Genomic DNA, 20,092 nt, shown 5'->3' with positions numbered 1-20,092 from the left:
TTGTCCCTTGTGTCTGTGCTTTGTAGAATACTGGTTGAGGGGTGGAGATGATGTAGTTAATTATTCCTTACCCACGAACATTCGACCACCCATCAGAGATGATTGCAATACAGTCTGCTTTCTCTATGATTTGCTTGACCTTCACTTGAACTCTGTTGAACTCTGCATCCTGCAAATGAGTAGATAAAGCATGTCTGGTTGGAGGGGTGTATGCTGGGTGAAGAACATTCAGAAATCTCTTCCAATACACATTGCCTGTGAGCATCAGAGGTGAACCAGTTGCATACACAGCTCGAGTAAGACATTCATCAGCATTTCTCTGACTACGTTCCTCCATTGAGTCAAAAAAACTTCTGTTCCCAGGAAGAACATGAGCTGTTGCTATCGATAAGGTGTCTGATTCATCATTTTCACCTTGAATAGAAGTAGAGGGACTTTTGTCTGAGGTTGCTTGTTGTGAGCGCAGAGGGAACTTTATGCGATTGGCCAGATGATTCTGCAACTTTGTTGCATTCTTCACATATGATCTGGCACAGTATTTGCAAATGTACACAGCTTTTCCTTATACATTAGCTTCAGTGAAATGTCTCCACACATCAGATAGTGCCCGTGGCATTTTCCTGTAAAGATTAGAAAGAAATTAGTAAAAAAACAACAAATACAATTCCATGTGCAGATAAATAGTTAAACAGTTAGATTAAACAACTCCTTTGTAAGATAAATGTTTTAAAATGAAATGTGTATGTAAACAGGTGATTTAACACTCCTCAGTTAGCAGGCTCAAGCAAGCTAAAACCCACATGGTAGTAAAAACGAACTAGCAGAAGTTGTTAACAAGTTAGAAATGATTTAAACACACTTTGCTGTAGGCTACTATTCACTAGTTAACCTCTCTGGGCTAGGTGGGACGTTTGTGTCCCACCCTAGTCAACAGCCAGTGGAATCCCTTGGCGCGAAATACAAATACCTCAAAAATGCTATAACTTCAATTTCTCAAACATACGACTATTTTACACCATTTTAAAGACAAGACTCTCGTTAATCTAACCACACTGTCCAATTTCAAAAAGGCTTTACAACGAAAGCAAAACATTATATTATGTCAGCAGAGTACCCAGCCAGAAATAATCAGACACCCATTTTTCAAGCTAGCATATAATGTCACAAAAACCAAAACCACAGCTAAATGCAGCACTAACCTTTGATGATCGTCATCAGATGACACTCCTAGGACATTATGTTATACAATACATGCATGTTTTGTTCAATCAAGTTCATATTTATATCAAAAACCAGCTTTTTACATTAGCATGTGACGTTCAGAACTAGCATTCCCACCGAACACTTCCGGTGAATTTACTAAATTACTCACGATAAACGTTCACAAAAAACATAATTATTTTAAGAATTATAGATACAGAACTCCTTTATGCAATCGCGGTGTCCGATTTTAAAATAGCTTTTCGGTGAAAGCACATTTTGCAATATTCTGAGTAGATAACCCGGCCATCACAGGCTAGCTATTTTGACACCCACCAAGTTTGGTACTCACAAAACTCAGATTTACTATAAGAAAAATTGGATTACCTTTGCTGTTCTTCGTCAGAATGCACTCCCAGGACTTCTACTTCAACAACAAATGTTGGTTTGGTTCCAAATAATCCATAGTTATATCCAAATAGCGGCGTTTTGTTCGTGCGTTCAAGACACTATCCGAAGGGTGACGCGCCGGCGCATATCGTGACAAAAAATTTCAAAATATTCCATTACCGTACTTCGAAGCATGTCAAACGCTGTTTAAAATCAATTTTTATGCGATTTTTCTCGTAAAATAGCGATAATATTCCGACCGGGAGTCGTTGTTTTCGTTCAAAGACTGAAAAAGTAAAATGGACTCTTCACGTGCATGCGCACGCCCGTCTCATTGTTCTCAGATCGACCACTTACCAAATGCGCTACTGTTTTTCAGCCAGTAACTGCAGAGTCATCATTCAACGTTCTGGTGCCTTCTGAGAGCCTATGGGAGCCTTAGAAAGTGTCACGTTACAGCAGAGATCCTCTGTTTTGGATAGAGATGACAAAGAAGGCCAAGAAATGGTCAGAGAGGGCACTTCCTGTTTGGAATCTTCTCAGGTTTTGGCCTGCCATATGAGTTCTGTTATACTCACAGACACCATTCAAACAGTTTTAGAAACTTTAGGGTGTTTTCTATCCAAATCAAACAATTATATGTGTCATGACGTTGGCCTCTTTTGGTACAGGGAGGACAGTTGACCCCTCCCTTTTGCACACAATCCACCCTGTGTGTAAAGGGTCGTAAAAACTCTAAAATTCCAGGAGAGTCTCTGGCCACATGGCCCATAGAGAGACACAGGAAATTCTTCCAACTCATAGAATTGGAGAGCCAAGCGACATTTTGTGTTCTGGAGAAGGTATGGAAGATTGGTGAAGAATCCAGCTACGAACTGATCCGCTGGGTACAATTTGGTGATACTCAGAAGAGACAATATAGCCATATTACCATAAAACTGTTTATATAATAGACTCAGTTTAAGACTTGCATCATATGGATGTATGGAATGTATTAATAAGGATAAAGCTTTTGTAAGACATTGAGATGCTATGTACTGATGTAATGTGATAGAATTGTATTTCTGTAACCAAATCTAACTCAGTCATAGGCACGCCCCCAGGGACCCATACAGGACCAGGCGTCATTTGACAAGCTGTTCTATGGGCACTATAAAACACCCCCCGATTTACATTTCCCCAGACCAGGCCTACACTCCGTTGGCTAATAGGTTTTACCTTCCAATTCCTCTACTGAAAGTGAACCATACCACGTGGTTAACTTTTAGACTATCGATACTGACAGAATAAGAACAAGTCTTTGATATTAATTATTAGTCTGCAGCTAAGTAAATTATATCATTGGACGCGAAGACCAACGAAACAACCATTCGATGACGACATTAATGAATGTCGCTCTGAAAGATCCGTTCTAACCGAGAGAGAGAGAGAGAGAACGCGGACAAAACTTCCCAACAGAACTGAACTCTCCAACAAGAATCAGAACGACACACTGAGCGTAAATATATATTGATTGCAATTGTTCCCGAATGAGTGAGCCTTCAATTGTTAATATTAATGAACCCTGTGTAACTTCTCAGCCGACCTTTTATGATCCATTGTTCAACAGGCCGACCTGCCTGTTTAGCCAGTAGGGCACATTCCGATACCAATCCTTTGTGACGATAATTACTGTTTGTATGTTTTTCTGTTAATTACTTAGTGTAGTAAATAAATGATTTTAAGACAATTGATGTATGGATGATTTTAGTAAAGACTGGGTTCGTGCAGATACAACAATTTACGACGTTTTAGAATGAGACTGGACTAGAGGTAAATACACCATTTAAACTAGAAGATAATCGACCTATACTATAATAGAATAGAATATTATAGTACAGGAAAGTTATATTAGGAAAATTATAGCTTTGTAATCTGAATATTCTCCTTGGTGCCCCGATCTCCTAGTTAATTACAATTAAACGAGTAATCAGTTTAATCGCGTGATAATAATTACAGGGAGCTAATTGATAAACATATCTTCCGTTTAATGGTAACCCAAAGACACGACATATGCATATTCTAGTTACTGGGCAGGAGTAGTAACCAGATTAAATCGGGTACGTTTTTTATCCGGCCGTGCAAATACTGCCCCCTATCCCCAACAGGTTAACAAAAAAATCATGTATATCAGATAAAATATATTCACCCCACCCAGTATTGTAATCAAAACTTACCAGAAAGCATGTAGTCCTTGGCTCAGACAGTGTAGTAGTGTGGGCTCAATAGCATCTCATTAGTGTGCAAGATCTTGAGAATCAGCTGTACATGTGATGGAAGAATGCACTGTGCATGCAGAGGGTTGCAATTCCATTGAATTGAAGATAGTTTAACAAAATATGCTACAAGACCTAGATTTGCCTTATGTGTATCCCACAAAAAAGGTTCACTGTTATAAGCTAACTTTTTTTGATGAATTTAAGCAAAATTCCCCAAATTCCCGGGCTTAACTTCCCATGGAAATCTTTTTAAAATTTCCCGGAACGTTTCCGACCCTTTGCAACCCTAATGACTGTACAGTATGTACTGTACATAGGGCAGTGGTCTCTAAGGTGCAGGGTAGACCTGGTAGCCGGCTAGTGACAGTGTCTGAGGTTCAGGTCAGGGTACTGGGCGGAGTCCGGCTATTGGTGGTACAGCAGCCTGATGGCCTGGAGATAGAAGCTGTTTATCAGTCTGTTGGTTCTAGCTTTGATGCACCTGTACCGTCTCTGCCTTCTAGATGGTAGTGTGGTGAACAGGCCATGGCTCGGGGGGCTGGGGTCCTTGATGATCTTCTTGTCCTTCCTGTGACTTCCTGTGACACCGAGTGCTGTAGATGTTCTGGTGGGCAGGCAGTGTGCCCCCGATATTACGTTGAGCTAACCGCACCACCCTCTGGAGAGCCCTGTGGTTGAAATTGCCGTACCAGGCGGTGATACAGCCCGACAGGATGCTCTCTGTAGAAGTTTGTGAGGGTCTTATGGCCCGGGGCCAAGCCAAATTTCTTCAGCCTCCTGATGTTGAAGAGGTGCTGCTGCGCCTTCTTCACCACACTGTCTGTGTGAAGGAACCATTTCAGGTCGTCGAACTTGACATCTTTGACCCTCCCCTCTGCTTCCCCATGGATGTGGATGTCTCTTGTAGTCCACGATCAGCTGGTGTTAATTTTGAGGGAGAGGTTATTTTCCTGGCACCACTCCGCGAGTGCTCTCTTCGTTGTTGGTAATCAGGCGCACATACCACTGTTATATCGTCGGAAAACTTGAAGATTGAGTTGGTGACGTGTGTGGCAATGCAGTCATGGGTGAATAGGGTGTACAGGAGGGGGCTGATTCTCCTACCCATCAAACCCGCGCTGTCGAAACTGAAGCCTCTGAAGCCACCAATCACCACACAGAGATGGGCCTGTTCTGTCTAACTGCTCTCATAAGCAGAGGCCTTGTCTTCTTTTCTGAAGGAGGGAGCTGGATAATTATACACCATACTCAAATCCTCTCCTTTATTCCTCTAGTTAGAACCCCATCCTCTTTCTGTTCTGTTCTCTAGCCTAAAGATTTCCAATAAATCCTACAGAACACACAGCTGTGGTGAGGAAGTTAGGGTGGGTTTGCACTGAGCTTCAGTACTGGGGGACAAAAACACACAAGATCCTTTTCTGATCCCATGCCTGTCTTTTCCTCTCATGTCTCTCTTACATGATACATTCTTATAGCTAAACAGGCGGGATTTAGACCTACAGAGGCCTACAGAGTTTGTGACATAGTCTGTTGTATGGGAGTACACTAGCCTACCATCTGAGATGTGTTAGTGTTGCATAATCTGTTTGTAATTCCAAAGGGACACAAGCCAGTCTATCTAACCCTACGCAGTAAAACGCATGTGTTTGTAACGGTCTGATGTGTTCTGTTCCAGTGCTAATGACCCACTGGTTAATGCTTATTTATAAAACCCTCTTAGGCCTCACTCCACCCTATCTGAGATATCTACTGCAGCAATGTCGGATTTTCAATGTAGTGATGGCTGAATTGCACATTGCAAATATTCAACCAGGCCTGACATTATGGGTGGGCCTTAGGGGCCTTGGCCCACCTTACAGTACCTCCTTGCCTTTCCAAATAAAATATTGGTCATTTATTTGACAGAGGCGCGCCCCCGACAGAAAAACGCTTCAATCTCAGCGCCTGTTTGTCTCAGTATGTATAGACCATGTATCTGATGCTGTCGGGACCAAAATAATATGGCGTGTCATGCTATTTCTGTCCAGACAGCATCAGATACATTGGGCGCTGTTTTCGCTCGTTTGGATGCTTTCTCCGGTGATATAGTTTCAGCAGAGAGGAAGAGGCGAAGCGAGAGGGCTCACTTTCCTCAAAATCTGTCCAATGTAAGCCCAACGTGTTTCTATGGGGGCGGAGACATGATGATCTCATCATTATATATAGATCCAGGGGCGCAACTTTCACTGGGGACGGGGGGGGACGTGAATCAAAATGAGGCAACGGTGTGCTTTAGGACCATGGGGACGTCTCCAAGCGATCGGGTAGGCTGTTTTGGAGTGTAAAATAATAATAATAAAATTTAAAAAACAATGTCCCCCCCCACCAAAGTTGCGCCCCTGTACAGCTCTCTGGTTTCAGCCTCTTGCGAATTGGAAAGGAAAGGTGGCGGGTGCACAGTGCACCGTTAGGATGGTGGATTGCCCTAAAGTAAATTGATGTTTCATCGAAATTATATAATTACTCCTATCTAAATAATATCATTCAAAATACTTCACCAGGGAGCATGACTTCGACACAGAGGATCATTAGCGTCATACATTTTTTTGCTGTGGATTGTTTCAAATCACCAGTGTGTTTGGGAAGTCTGCAGTTTGCCTAGTGGCAGTAGGTCTAACTGATTTAGTTGCTGCTGTCAGTGAAAAGCCTCTAAAATATGTGTGAAGATAATGTGTCTTGAGTATAATTTAAAATGTTGCATTAAGAAGAAGGGGAGGGGGGTTTAGCGAAGATATGGTGCGTCTCTCTCGACATAGCAAGCAAACAGCTTCAGGAATCCATCTGTTTTTTAATCAATTATATAGCCTAGATTAAAAATGACATTATTACAAAATATTCTTTCACTGGCCCAAGCTGCACACTGACGGGGATGATAGACTGGGCCAGAGGGTTTCAAATCCTCCCTATATGTCGAGCCCTTACACACACAGACAGGAGCATCCCTGTGCCTTTGTTGCCTTTTCAGAAAGTTGGTTTAATTTTGGTTAATTGCACAATACCGGATGAATAAATCAGGGGAGAAAAAAAAAGAAACGGGTACTTTTTCTTCACTGGGACCTTCGAACTGTTGGGTTCGTTCTTTTCCTCCTTGTCAATCATCATTGGCTCATTGGTGAAATTAGCATTATGACAATATCTTTAATTAAATCATTCAAAAACCTTTATTAATGCAATTGCACACAGAAGTTGACAAACAGGAACATAGCACGACTGTTGCTGAGTAAGTTCTGCATCAAACAAAAGGTCTCAAGTTGTTTTATTAAACCGAAGTCCCGCCTTAGTGTCACATCCTGACCTTAGAAAGCTGTTATTTTCTATGGTAGAATAGATCAGTGTGTGACAGAGGGGTTTTCTAGTTTAGTTTTTCTAGGTTGTCAGGTTCTAGTTTTGTATTTCTATGTTGGGTTTTGTTTGGGATGATCTCCAATTAGAGGCAGCTGGTCCTCGTTGTCTCTAATTGGAGATCATACTTAAGTAGGATTTTTTTTCCACCTGGGTTTGTGGGAGATTGTTTTTGAGTTTGTGTATGTTTCAACTCTGCGTCACGGTTTGTGTTCGTTCAGTTTATTGTGTATGTATTGCAAAGTTTCACTGTGAAAATAGTATGTGGAACGACACACACGCTGCACTTTGGTCCGCTTCTCCTTACGACAACCGTGACACTTAGTGATGTCACTGACTACGTCATTACCTTTTTACTCCTGAGACCAAAACCCTGCATCCATAGCTATACAAACATAGAGTTTCAGTGTCTATCTAAAAGCTAGGGAATAAATGTCCCCTCCCCAAAGTTGATTTAGTGTGGAATGTCTGAGTAGTCTCTTATCTCCCACACTCCCCTGCAGAGTTCTGTCTCAGTCACACATTATAAGAGAGAGAGGGAAAGAAAGAGCAAACTGTGGAACAATTCTAAAACTATATTATGAATATATATATATTGTTTATCTGTAGTCTAGGACCCTATAAATGTAAGGAGGAGCGGTCAAATATTAATATAAGGGGAGGGGTTATAACATAAGCATAATCAATTATTCTAAAACATCAAACATTTGTACAGCCCCAAATCATGACCCCTAGGTGAATCCTGACAGAACCAATTTAAAATGTGTGTCTCACTGCCAAGCCAAACAGTCACAAATGTGACTGCAGTATCGAATCCTGTCGTGCTCTGTACTCTTCCAGCCAGGGTTCTGCTGAAGCTGCTGCTGCTCTAAACCTTGTTGCCAGCCAGGACTCAGGCTCAACCTCCTGGCTGCATCAAGGGCTTCCTCTCTCTCTCTCTCTCTCTTTCTCTCTTTCTCTCTCTTTCTCTTTCTTTCTGTGCATTTCCCCTCCTTGAGTTGGAAGCAGCAGTTACTGGGTCTGATTACGTTGTTATAGGGATGGTTTCTCCCTACACAGATGAAGCTTAGTGCTGGACATAAACAAGTTAACGCAATGGAGAATCTCCTTTGAAAATGCTTTTTAATCCAGGACTAGGTATAATCTGTGTCCGGGATACCGCCCCATAATGTCATTGAGCATGCATAATGACATTCTACTGTCTCAGTGCCTCTCATCCTCTCTCCTGGTGTAGCTGGCGTGCTGCTGTGGCTCGGCAGCCTGCTCCTGTTGCTGTGGCTGCTGTCCTAAAATCAAGCAGTCCACATCCACACGCTTCATGTACGCCCTCTACTTCCTCCTCGTCACCGTCATCTGTGTCGTCATGATGTCACCCACCGTGGAGCAGGAGATGAGGGACCACGTGAGTACGCGGACGATCGCATGTAGACAGTCACACCCGCACGCACACACACACACACACACACTGCTCTACGTGCATGCACACACACACATACTGCTCTACGTGCATGCACACACACAAGAAACATGCTCACACCACCTAAATGTGTGGTCCTGTCTCGTACCCGGCCTTGATGTTGTTTTAGACACAGAGACCCAGTAAAGCTCTAGAATAGTTTTGGAAGATCTAAACTCCACATAAACCCTGTAATAAAGCCTTCCCTGGAAGAGCAGAGTGGAGCGGAGCTATGGAAAAGGCTGCTGTGTGTCATTTCCTGTGTGTGTAATTGTACAGTAGTTAGGATGGCCTAGTTTAGTGCAGGCTGCCACGGGGGCTAACACAGAGTTGAACTACAGCCTCCCTCAGTGTGCTCTGTCCTGCTGCCAGTTCACTCCGGACTACAAGAGGAACGTGGCATGTACAGAAAACCCCACAGTTCAGTTACTACGCCCTAGCTCAGTTATTCCAAATATATGTCCATGTACTGTAGGCTACATCTATTTATCAGACTGTACTCTACCAAGTTAATGCTTCATTCTCTGTCGGCCCCAGCTCAGTTAGTACAGAGTGCTCCAGTCTTCACATGGGCAGGTGAAGGCCCCAGGGGGTTATTATTCACAGAGGGAGGGTAGGGACTAGGGAGCTGGGTGAAAGAGGGAAAGCCACGGTGCTACTCAGCGTTTTCTGGGTGTATGATGGTGTTCTGTCTTTGCTGTGAGAAAGCTGGCCCAGGCTGATCCCCTCTGTGGACTCTTAGCCAGTTGTTATTATGGAAAACACAAGTCTTAGCAGGTCTCTGTTTGTTTGATCCACCCATTGTGAAAGTATTGTCTCGTGGGTTTGGACCGGTGCTGGGGATGGGTCAGGAGCTGGAGCTGGGTCAGGAGCTGGAGCTGGGTCAGGCGCTGTAGTAGGTTCGGGAGCTGGACCTGGGTCATGAGCTGGAGCTGGGTCGGGAGCAGGGTCAGGAGCAGGAACTGGGTCGGGAGCTGGAGATGGGTCTGGAGCTGGGTCAGAAGTTGTAGTAGGTTCAGGAGCTGGAGCTGGGTCAGGAGCTGGAGATGGGTCAGGAGTTGTAGTAGGTTCAGGAGCTGGAGCTGGGTCAGGAGCTGGAGATGGGTCAGGAGCTGGAGCTGGGTCAGGAGCTGGAGATGGGTCAGGAGCTGGAGCTGGGTCAGGAGCTGGGTCAGGAGCTGGAGCTGGGTCAGGAGCTGGAGCTGGGTCAGGAGCTGGGTCAGGAGCTGGAGCTGGGTCAGGAGCTGGAGCTGGGTCAGGAGCTGGAGCTGGGTCAGGAGCTGGGTCAGGAGCTGGAGCTGGGTCAGGAGCTGGGTCAGGAGCTGGGTCAGGAGTTGTAGTAGGTTCAGGAGCTGGGTCAGGAGCTGGAGATGGGTCAGGAGCTGGAGCTGGGTCAGGAGCTGGGTCAGGAGCTGGAGCTGGGTCAGGAGCTGGAGCTGGGTCAGGAGCTGGAGCTGGGTCAGGAGCTGGGTCAGGAGCTGGAGCTGGGTCAGGAGCTGGGTCAGGAGCTGGGTCAGGAGTTGTAGTAGGTTCAGGAGCTGGGTCAGGAGCTGGAGATGGGTCAGGAGCTGGGTCAGGAGCCTAGCCCTTCATGAGCTAAGGATGTTATCTTTCTCTGTCTCTCCGATGGTGATGTTATTATGTATCATTGTAACAAAATACTATTACAACACTTTTCTACATGTCATCTGGCTTGGTCACATGGCCTGAGTAAATAAGAGAGCGTGTCACTCCTGTTGACATGGTCTGTAGAGAGTGCAGCAGTGACACACAAGATCAACATGGTTTTGGCTGAAAACTATAACCAGCTTTAGTTCTAGGAAACAACACTGATTGTTTATCATATTAACTAATTGATTTCATTGGGATCCCCATTAGCCCACGCCAACATTTAAAAACATGATCATAGACATTACAGACTTACATACATTACTACATACCTGTGCCTTAACTAGGTTAACTAGGTCAGACAGGTGTTGTTTGTGAGGTGTTGTTTTTTAAAGCTAATTTTGCTGTTTGCTTGAGTAATTTGAGATGGAAGGGAATTCATGTGATCATGGCTCTATACAACACTGGCTATATAATAACTATCATATTATCAGACCAAAGTAGGGCAGAGTGAGCGTCAGTGAGATCTCTTTTCCTCTCCCTATTGTATTTCCAACTTGACTACATCTATTTAGCAGACTGTTTTACTATGGCACTGATTGGGACTACTTTACCACTGATAGAGCTGTCAAAGACTCTCTCGCTCTCTCTCTATGTCTCTCTATATCTCACTCTCTATGTCTCTCTATATCTCACTCTCTATGTCTCTATATCTCACTCTCTATGTCTCTATATCTCACTCTCTATGTCTCTCTATATCTCACTCTCTATGTCTCTCTATATCTCACTCTCTATGTCTCTCTATATCTCACTCTCTATGTCTCTCTATATCTCACTCTCTATGTCTCTCTATATCTCACTCGCTATGTCTCTCTATATCTCACTCTCTATGTCTCTATATCTCACTCTCTATGTCTCTCTATATCTCTCTCTCTATGTCTCTCTATATCTCTCTCTCTATGTCTCTCTATATCTCTCTGTCTATGTCTCTCTATATCTCTCTCTCTATATCTCTCTGTATATGTCTCTCTATATTTCTCTCTATCTCTCTCTCTCTATGTCTCTCTATATCTCTCTCTATCTCTCTCTATATCTCTCTCTCTATGTCTCTCTATATCTCTCTCTCTCTAGGTCTCTCTCTCTCTATGTCTCTCTATATCTCTCTCTCTATGTATCTCTATATCTCTCTCTCTAGGTCTCTCTCTCTCTATGTCTCTATCTCTAGGTCTCTCTCTCTATGTCTCTCTATATCTCTCGCTCTAGGGCTCTCTCTCTGTCTCTATCTCTAGGTCTCTCTCTCTCTCTATGTCTCTATATCTCTCTCTCTAGGTCTCTCTATCTCTATGTCTCTATCTCTAGGTCTCTCTCTCTCTCTCTCTCTCTCTCTCTCTATGTCTCTATCTCTAGGTCTCTCTCTCTCTATGTCTCTATCTCTAGGTCTCTCTCTCTATGTCTTTCTCTCTATGTCTCTCTCTCTCTCTGTTTAGAGCATACCCCCTGCTTTGTAGCTCCATATGAAACAGATGTTCAGTAAAAAGCCTATCCCACAAAATGGCTGCCTTTAGACACACATGTTGAACACTAACACCAGCGCAGTGGGCACACACACACACACACACACACACACACACACACACACTTGCACACACGAACACACCATTGGCGATTTTAGCATGTAAATCTTGGTGGGGCAAACATCTTGCATGTCAGCAAAGCCGCTACACAGTTATTAGGGTGAGGCACATGGGCTACTTACAGCTTACTACACAACATACACTTAGTATTACTTTCTTAGCTACAGTATACATATCTCCCTGGCATATTACATCATTTATGCAGCAGCATACAAAACATTTTTGGACTCACCTTTTTGTTATGTGCTCACTTGAACAGGAAGGCGGCGCCGCGGTCCTTGTGTGCACATTTTGTCATCAAACTTTGTCATCAAAGTCTGTCATTTTCTGGATTTATGATGCTTTGAAGACAACTGTGAACTCTGGGGAAAAAACAAGGCTGAATCATGATGTCAGTGATCTTCAGGTCGGTGCTCAAGAGTTCCCGGCTTTGAATTCTGAGTTGGATGACCGTTCAAAACGTATTTTCCCAGTCGGAGCTTGTTTTCTACCCAGTCCTCAGTTCTCCTGAATTCACTGAAGTCTGAGATTTCGCCGTTTCCAGTTGTTTTGAATGTGGCAGAAGTAATGTGAATGTTTACATTTTTTATTTAACTAGGCAAGTCAGTTAAGAACAAAGTCTTATTTTCAATGACGGCCTAGGAACAGTGGGTTAACCGCCTTGTTCAGGGGCAGAATGACAGTTTTTTTTTTATCCTTGTCAGCTCAGGGATTCGATCTTGCAACCTTTCGGTTACTAGTCCAACGCTCTAACAACTAGGCTACCTGCCGCGAATGTCATGTGAATGTTTATCCTTTTAAGCTTAGAAAAGAGACCCTTAAACCCAGACTTGGACCACACACCCACTCCACTGAATATCAGGCTAGTGATTGCTTTGCAACGCTTGCAGTTGATTCCTGATTCGTTCCAAACCACTCGTTGTTGAGTTTGCCATTTCCAACTTGTTGTGTAATGTTTATGTCCAATGGCCGATGAGCACCAATACGTTTTATCTATAATTTCTCTTCATATGACAAGGATTGAAAAGGATTTGCCAGCAGATTGTCGATTTGATTCATGATGATGACTGCTAGCTTGCTCGCTAAGATTTTGAAAGTGTGATGTTGCAATGATCAGTCCAATCAAAGCTAATGTAGATATAACGTGATTTGACATAATTGTATCTGTGGCCAATGACCTTGAGCCTTCTTGGATGGGCACTTCTAATGTAACTCTATTGCAGCATCCAATGGGCTTGAATTTTCGAGCTCTATCCGTAGATTTTGTGGTGATGTAGTGTCCCCATGAGTGACAGAACACTGAGCCAATCACGGCGCAACTAGAGAACATTACCAAACGCTATGCTCCGTATTTTCTGCTGGCTTGCCCCACCACAATAGAAAGCACTGAGCTAGGCTGAAACCCCTGCATTTTGGAGCCTTACTCAAGAAAACAATAAAGAGACCATGTTAGTATGCGGCTTTATTAACTCAATGTTATATTTTTTTTTTACATTGTTTTGAACTGATGTGTGACACGTATTCATGCCCAAATAACATGCAAAACAGGCAACAAAAACAGGTGGGGCTCAAAACGGGTGGGGCCCCACCTTCCCTGAATGAGGGGTCGCCACTGGGTTGTGGCGACTCCTCATTATGTGTGTGTCTGTGTGCGAACGTGTCCTACTACACTGTATCCTACTACACTGTATCCTACTACACTGTATCCTACCATACTGTATCCTACTACACTGTATCCTACTATACTGTATCCTACTACACTGTATCCTACTACACTTTATCCTACTACTCTGTATCCTACGTCTCTGTATCCTACTACACTGTATCCTACTAGACTGTATTCTACTGCACTGTAGCCTACTACACTGTATCCTACTACACTGTATCCAACCTATCTGTATACTACTTCTCTGTATCCTACTTCTCTGTATCCTACTTCTCTGTATCCTACTTCTCTGTATCCTACTACACTGTATCCTACTACTCTGTATCCTACCACTCTGTATCCTACCTCTCTGTATCCTACTATACTGTATCCTACTACACTGTATCCTACTTCTCTGTATCCTACTACTCTGTATCCTACTACACTGTATCCTACCAGTCTGTATCCTACCACTCTGTATCCTACCACTCTGTATCCTACTACTCTGTATCCTACTCTACTGTATCCTACATCTCTGTATCCTACTATACTGTATCCTACTACACTGTATCCTAGTTCTCTGTATCCTACTACACTGTATCCTACTACACTGTATCCTACTACACTGTATCCTACTACTCTGTATCCTACTATACTGTATCCTACTACTCTGTATCCTACTTCTCTGTATCCTACTACTCTGTATCCTACCACTCTGTATCCTACCTCTCTGTATCCTACTACTCTGTATCCTACCACACTGTATTCTACTTCTCTGTATCCTACTACACTGTATCCTACTACACTGTATCCTACTACTCTGTATCCTACCACTCTGTATCCTACCTCTCTGTATCCTACTACACTGTATCCTACCTCTCTGTATCCTACTACTCTGTATCCTACTACACTGTATCCTACCAGTCTGTATCCTACCACTCTGTATCCTACCACTCTGTATCCTACTACTCTGTATCCTACTCTACTGTATCCTACATCTCTGTATCCTACTATACTGTATCCTACTACACTGTATCCTAGTTCTCTGTATCCTACTACACTGTATCCTACTACTCTGTATCCTACTACACTGTATCCTACTACACTGTATCCTACTTCTCTGTATCCTACTACACTGTATCCTACTACACTGTATCCTACTAGACTGTATCCTACCACACTGTATCCTACTATTCTGTATCCTACTACACTGTATCCTACTACTCTGTATCCTACTATACTGTATCCTACTACACTGTATCCTACTACACTGTATCCTACTACTCTGTATCCTACTACTCTGTATCCTACCATACTGTATCCTACTACTCTGTATCCTACTACACTATCCTACTAGACTGTATCCTACTACACTGTATCCTACCTCTCTGTATCCTACTACACTGTATCCTACTAGACTGTATCCTACTACACTGTATCCTACTACTCTGTATCCTACCTCTCTGTGTCCTACCACTCTGTATCCTACCACTCTGTATCCTGCTACACTGTATTCTACTACACTGTATCCTACTCCTCTGTATCCTACTACACTGTATCCTACTGCTCTGTATCCTACTACACTTTGCCTACAGTGGCTGTGGTGCTGAACTATAACAGCTCTATCCAGTGACTGCCTGACTATACTACAGTCATGCTGGGGGTTTCAGACTCAACCAATAATCTGCCAAGAGGAACAGTCAGGTGCCCTGATTGACGTAGACTGAAGGACGTTTTAAGGTTTTTGTTTTGATAGAGCAGTAGTACGTACAGTGGGGGGAAAAAGTATTTGATCCCCTGCTGATTTTGTACGTTTGCCCACTTACAAAGAAATGATCAGTCTATAATTTTAATGGTAGGTTTATTTGAACAGTGAGAGACAGAATAACAACAGAAATATCCAGAAAAACGCATGTCAAAAATGTTATAAAATGATTTGCATTTTAATGAGGGAAATAAGTATTTGACCCCTCTGCAAAACATGACTTAGTACTTGGTGGCAAAACCCTTGTTGGCAATCACAGAGGTCAGACGTTTCTTGTAGTTGGCCACCAGGTTTGCACACATCTCAGGAGGGATTTTGTCCCACTCCTCTTTGCAGATCTTCTCCAAGTCATTAAGGTTTCGAGGCTGATGTTTGGCAACTCGAACCTTCAGCTCCCTCCACAGATTTTCTCTGGGATTAAGGTCTGGAGACTGGCTAGGCCACTCCAGGACCATAATGTGCTTCTTCTTGAGCCACTCCTTTGTTGCCTTGGCCGTGTGTTTTGGGTCATTGTCATGCTGGAATACCCATCCACGACCCATTTTCAATGCCCTGGCTGAGGGAAGGAGGTTCTCACCCAAGATTTGACGGTACATTGCCCCGTCCATCATCCCTTTGATGCGGTGAAGTTGTCCTGTCCCCTTAGCAGAAAAACACCACCAAAGCATAATGTTTCCACCTCCATGTTTGACGGTGGAGATGGTGTTTTTGGGGTCATAGGCAGCATTCCTCCTCCTCCAAACACGGCGAGTTGAGTTGATGTCAAAGAGCTCCATTTTGGTCTCATCTGACCACAACACTTTCACCAGTTGTCCTCTGAGTCATTCAGATGTTCATTGGCAAACTTCAGACGGGCATGTATATGTATTCTTGAGCAGGGGGACCTTGCGGGCGCTGCAGGATTTCAGTCCTTCACGGCGTAGTGTGTTACCAATTGTTTTCTTGGTGACTATGGTCCCAGCTGCCTTGAGATCATTGACAAGATCCTCCCGTGTAGTTCTGGGCTGATTCCTCACCGTTCTCATGATCATTGCAACTCCACGAGGTGAGATCTTGCATGGAGCCCCAGGCCGAGGGATATTGACAGTTCTTTTGTGTTTCTTCCATTTGCGAATAATCGCACCAAATGTTGTCACCTTCTCACCAAGCTGCTTGGCAATGGTCTTGTAGCCCATTCCAGCCTTGTGTAGGTCTACAATCTTGTCCCTGACAATCTTGTCCTTGGAGAGCTCTTTGGTCTTGGCCATGGTGGAGAGTTTGGAATCTGATTGATTGATTGCTTCTGTGGACAAGTGTCTTTTTTACAGGTAACAAGCTGCGGTTAGGAGCACTCCCTTTAAGAGTGTGCTCCTAATCTCAGCTTGTTACCTGTATAAAAGACACCTGGGAGCCGGAAATCTTTCTGATTGAGAGGGGGTCAAATACTTATTTCCCTCATAAAAATGCAAATCAATTTATAACATTTTTGACATGCGTTTTTCTGGATATTTTTGTTGTTATTCTGTCTCTCACTGTTCAAATAAACCTACCATTAAAATTATAGACTGATCATTTCTTTGTCAGTGGGCAAACGTACAAAATCAGCAGGGGATCAAATACTTTTTTCCCTCACTGTAGTACTTGTGTACCAGTACGCTGCTACAGAGGTTTAACCACACTGGTTTAAAACATTTTCTAGAGGCTCCCTCCTCCCTGTATTGAAGCTGCTCTTTTGGTTTCCCGTTGACATTACTCAAGTGACTCTTGTTCTGGCTGTCTAATTCTCATTCACTTTCTATAGGCATACTCCTTCTCGCTCTCGCTCGCTCTCTCTCACTCTCTCGCTCTCTAGCTCTCTCTCTCTCGCTCTCTCTAGCTCTCTCTCGCTCTCTCTCTAGCTCGCTCTCTCTCTCTAGCTCTCTCTCACTCTCTAGCTCTCTCTCTCGCTTGCTCTCTCCCCCCTCTCTCTCTCTCTCTCTCTCTCTCTCTCTCTAGCTCTCTCTCTCTTTCTCTCTCTCTCTCTAGCTCTCTCTCTCTCTAGCTCTCTCTCTAGCTCTCTCTCTCTCTTTCTCTCTCTCTCTCTCTCTAGCTCTCTCTCTCTCTAACTCTTTCTCTAGCTCTCTCTCTCTCTTTCTCTCTCTCCTGCTCTCTCTGTTTCATGTGTTGTCTCTGCTGAGAGCAGTCTGGTAATGTATTCCATCATGTCTTTGTTTGTTGTGGCTGAAACCCTCAGTAACAGGTCGGAAAGAAAGAGGGGTTGGTGTCACTGCATGTTCCTTTAGAAGTGTGACGCTCAGAATGTAACCTATTAGGTCGACACTGTCTGAAGCCGATTCGCTGAGGGCGTACTGCTTCCTCTAGACCAGGGGAGTCAAAACATCTCAGTCAACATTAAAATGACTAAAACCAAACTGAAACAGTGTAGAAATGATAACGGACCTACATTTATAGTCTCCTCACTCTGTCCAGCTTGATAACAGTCATTATAGTCTCCTCACTCTGTCCAGCTTGATAACAGTCATTATAGTCTCTTTACTCTGTCCAGCTTGATAACAGTCATTATAGTCTCCTCACTCTGTCCAGCTTGATAACAGTCATTATAGTCTCTTTACTCTGTCCAGCTTGATAACAGTCATTATAGTCTCTTTACTCTGTCCAGCTTGATAACAGTCATTATAGTCTCCTCACTCTGTCCAGCTTGATAACAGTCATTATAGTCTCTTTACTCTGTCCAGCTTGATAACAGTCATTATAGTCTCTTTACTCTGTCCAGCTTGATAACAGTCATTATAGTCTCTTTACTCTGTCCAGCTTGATAACAGTCATTATAGTCTCCTCACTCTGTCCAGCTTGATAACAGTCATTATAGTCTCCTCACTCTGTCCAGCTTGATAACAGTCATTATAGTCTCTTTACTCTGTCCAGCTTGATAACAGTCATTATAGTCTCCTCACTCTGTCCAGCTTGATAACAGTCATTATAGTCTCTTTACTCTGTCCAGCTTGATAACAGTCATTATAGTCTCTTTACTCTGTCCAGCTTGATAACAGTCATTATAGTCTCTTTACTCTGTCCAGCTTGATAACAGTCATTATAGTCTCCTCACTCTGTCCAGCTTGATAACAGTCATTATAGTCTCTTTACTCTGTCCAGCTTGATAACAGTCATTATAGTCTCCTCACTCTGTCCAGCTTGATAACAGTCATTATAGTCTCTTTACTCTGTCCAGCTTGATAACAGTCATTATAGTCTCCTCACTCTGTCCAGCTTGATAACAGTCATTATAGTCTCTTTACTCTGTCCAGCTAGATAACAGTCATTATAGACTCTTCACTCTGTCCAGCTTGATAACAGTCATTATAGTCTCTTTACTCTGTCCAGCTTGATAACAGTCATTATAGTCTCTTTACTCTGTCCAGCTTGATAACAGTCATTATAGTCTCTTTACTCTGTCCAGCTTGATAACAGTCATTATAGTCTCCTCACTCTGTCCAGCTTGATAACAGTCATTATAGTCTCCTCACTCTGTCCAGCTTGATAACAGTCATTATAGTCTCCTCACTCTGTCCAGCTTGATAACAGTCATTATAGTCTCTTTACTCTGTCCAGCTAGATAACAGTCATTATAGTCTCTTTACTCTGTCCAGCTTGATAACAGTCATTATAGTCTCTTTACTCTGTCCAGCTTGATAACAGTCATCTATAGCCTCTTCACTCTGTCCAGCTTGATAACAGTCATTATAGTCTCTTCACTCTGTCCAGCTTGATAACAGTCATTATAGTCTCTTTACTCTGTCCAGCTTGATAACAGTCATTATAGTCTCCTCACTCTGTCCAGCTTGATAACAGTCATTATAGTCTCTTTACTCTGTCCAGCTTGATAACAGTCATTATAGTCTCTTCACTCTGTCCAGCTTGATAACAGTCATTATAGTCTCCTCACTCTGTCCAGCTTGATAACAGTCATTATAGTCTCTTTACTCTGTCCAGCTTGATAACAGTCATTATAGTCTCCTCACTCTGTCCAGCTTGATAACAGTCATTATAGTCTCTTTACTCTGTCCAGCTTGATAACAGTCATTATAGTCTCTTTACTCTGTCCAGCTTGATAACAGTCATTATAGTCTCCTCACTCTGTCCAGCTTGATAAGTCATTATAGTCTCTTTACTCTGTCCAGCTTGATAACAGTCATTATAGTCTCTTCACTCTGTCCAGCTTGATAACAGTCATTATAGTCTCCTCACTCTGTCCAGCTTGATAACAGTCATTATAGTCTCCTCACTCTGTCCAGCTTGATAACAGTCATTATAGTCTCTTTACTCTGTCCAGCTTGATAACAGTCATTATAGTCTCTTCACTCTGTCCAGCTTGATAACAGTCATTATAGTCTCCTCACTCTGTCCAGCTTGATAACAGTCATTATAGTCTCTTTACTCTGTCCAGCTTGATAACAGTCATTATAGTCTCTTTACTCTGTCCAGCTTGATAACAGTCATTATAGTCTCTTTACTCTGTCCAGCTTGATAACAGTCATTATAGTCTCTTTACTCTGTCCAGCTTGATAACAGTCATTATAGTCTCTTTACTCTGTCCAGCTTGATAACAGTCATTATAGTCTCTTTACTCTGTCCAGCTAGATAACAGTCATTATAGTCTCTTTACTCTGTCCAGCTTGATAACAGTCATTATAGTCTCCTCACTCTGTCCAGCTTGATAACAGTCATTATAGTCTCTTTACTCTGTCCAGCTTGATAACAGTCATTATAGTCTCTTTA

The 20,092-nt window shown here is 43.1% G+C and overlaps 1 protein-coding gene across 1 annotated transcript in view; it reads left to right on the top strand.

The window, feature by feature from the left end:
* The window catches only part of serinc5 (serine incorporator 5), a 57,156-nt gene that overhangs the window by 14,093 nt on the left and 22,971 nt on the right, over positions 1–20,092 (top strand). Inside the window, exon 2 of the mRNA XM_014170760.2 lies at positions 8,464–8,631. Within this exon, the coding sequence (XP_014026235.1) occupies positions 8,464–8,631 (168 nt within the window). The remainder of the gene's footprint in view (positions 1–8,463; positions 8,632–20,092) is intronic.

Source organism: Salmo salar, chromosome ssa24 (genome assembly GCF_905237065.1).
Source record: "Salmo salar chromosome ssa24, Ssal_v3.1, whole genome shotgun sequence".
Classification (NCBI taxonomy): domain Eukaryota; kingdom Metazoa; phylum Chordata; class Actinopteri; order Salmoniformes; family Salmonidae; genus Salmo; species Salmo salar.
This window is presented reverse-complemented; position numbering and strand designations above follow the sequence as displayed.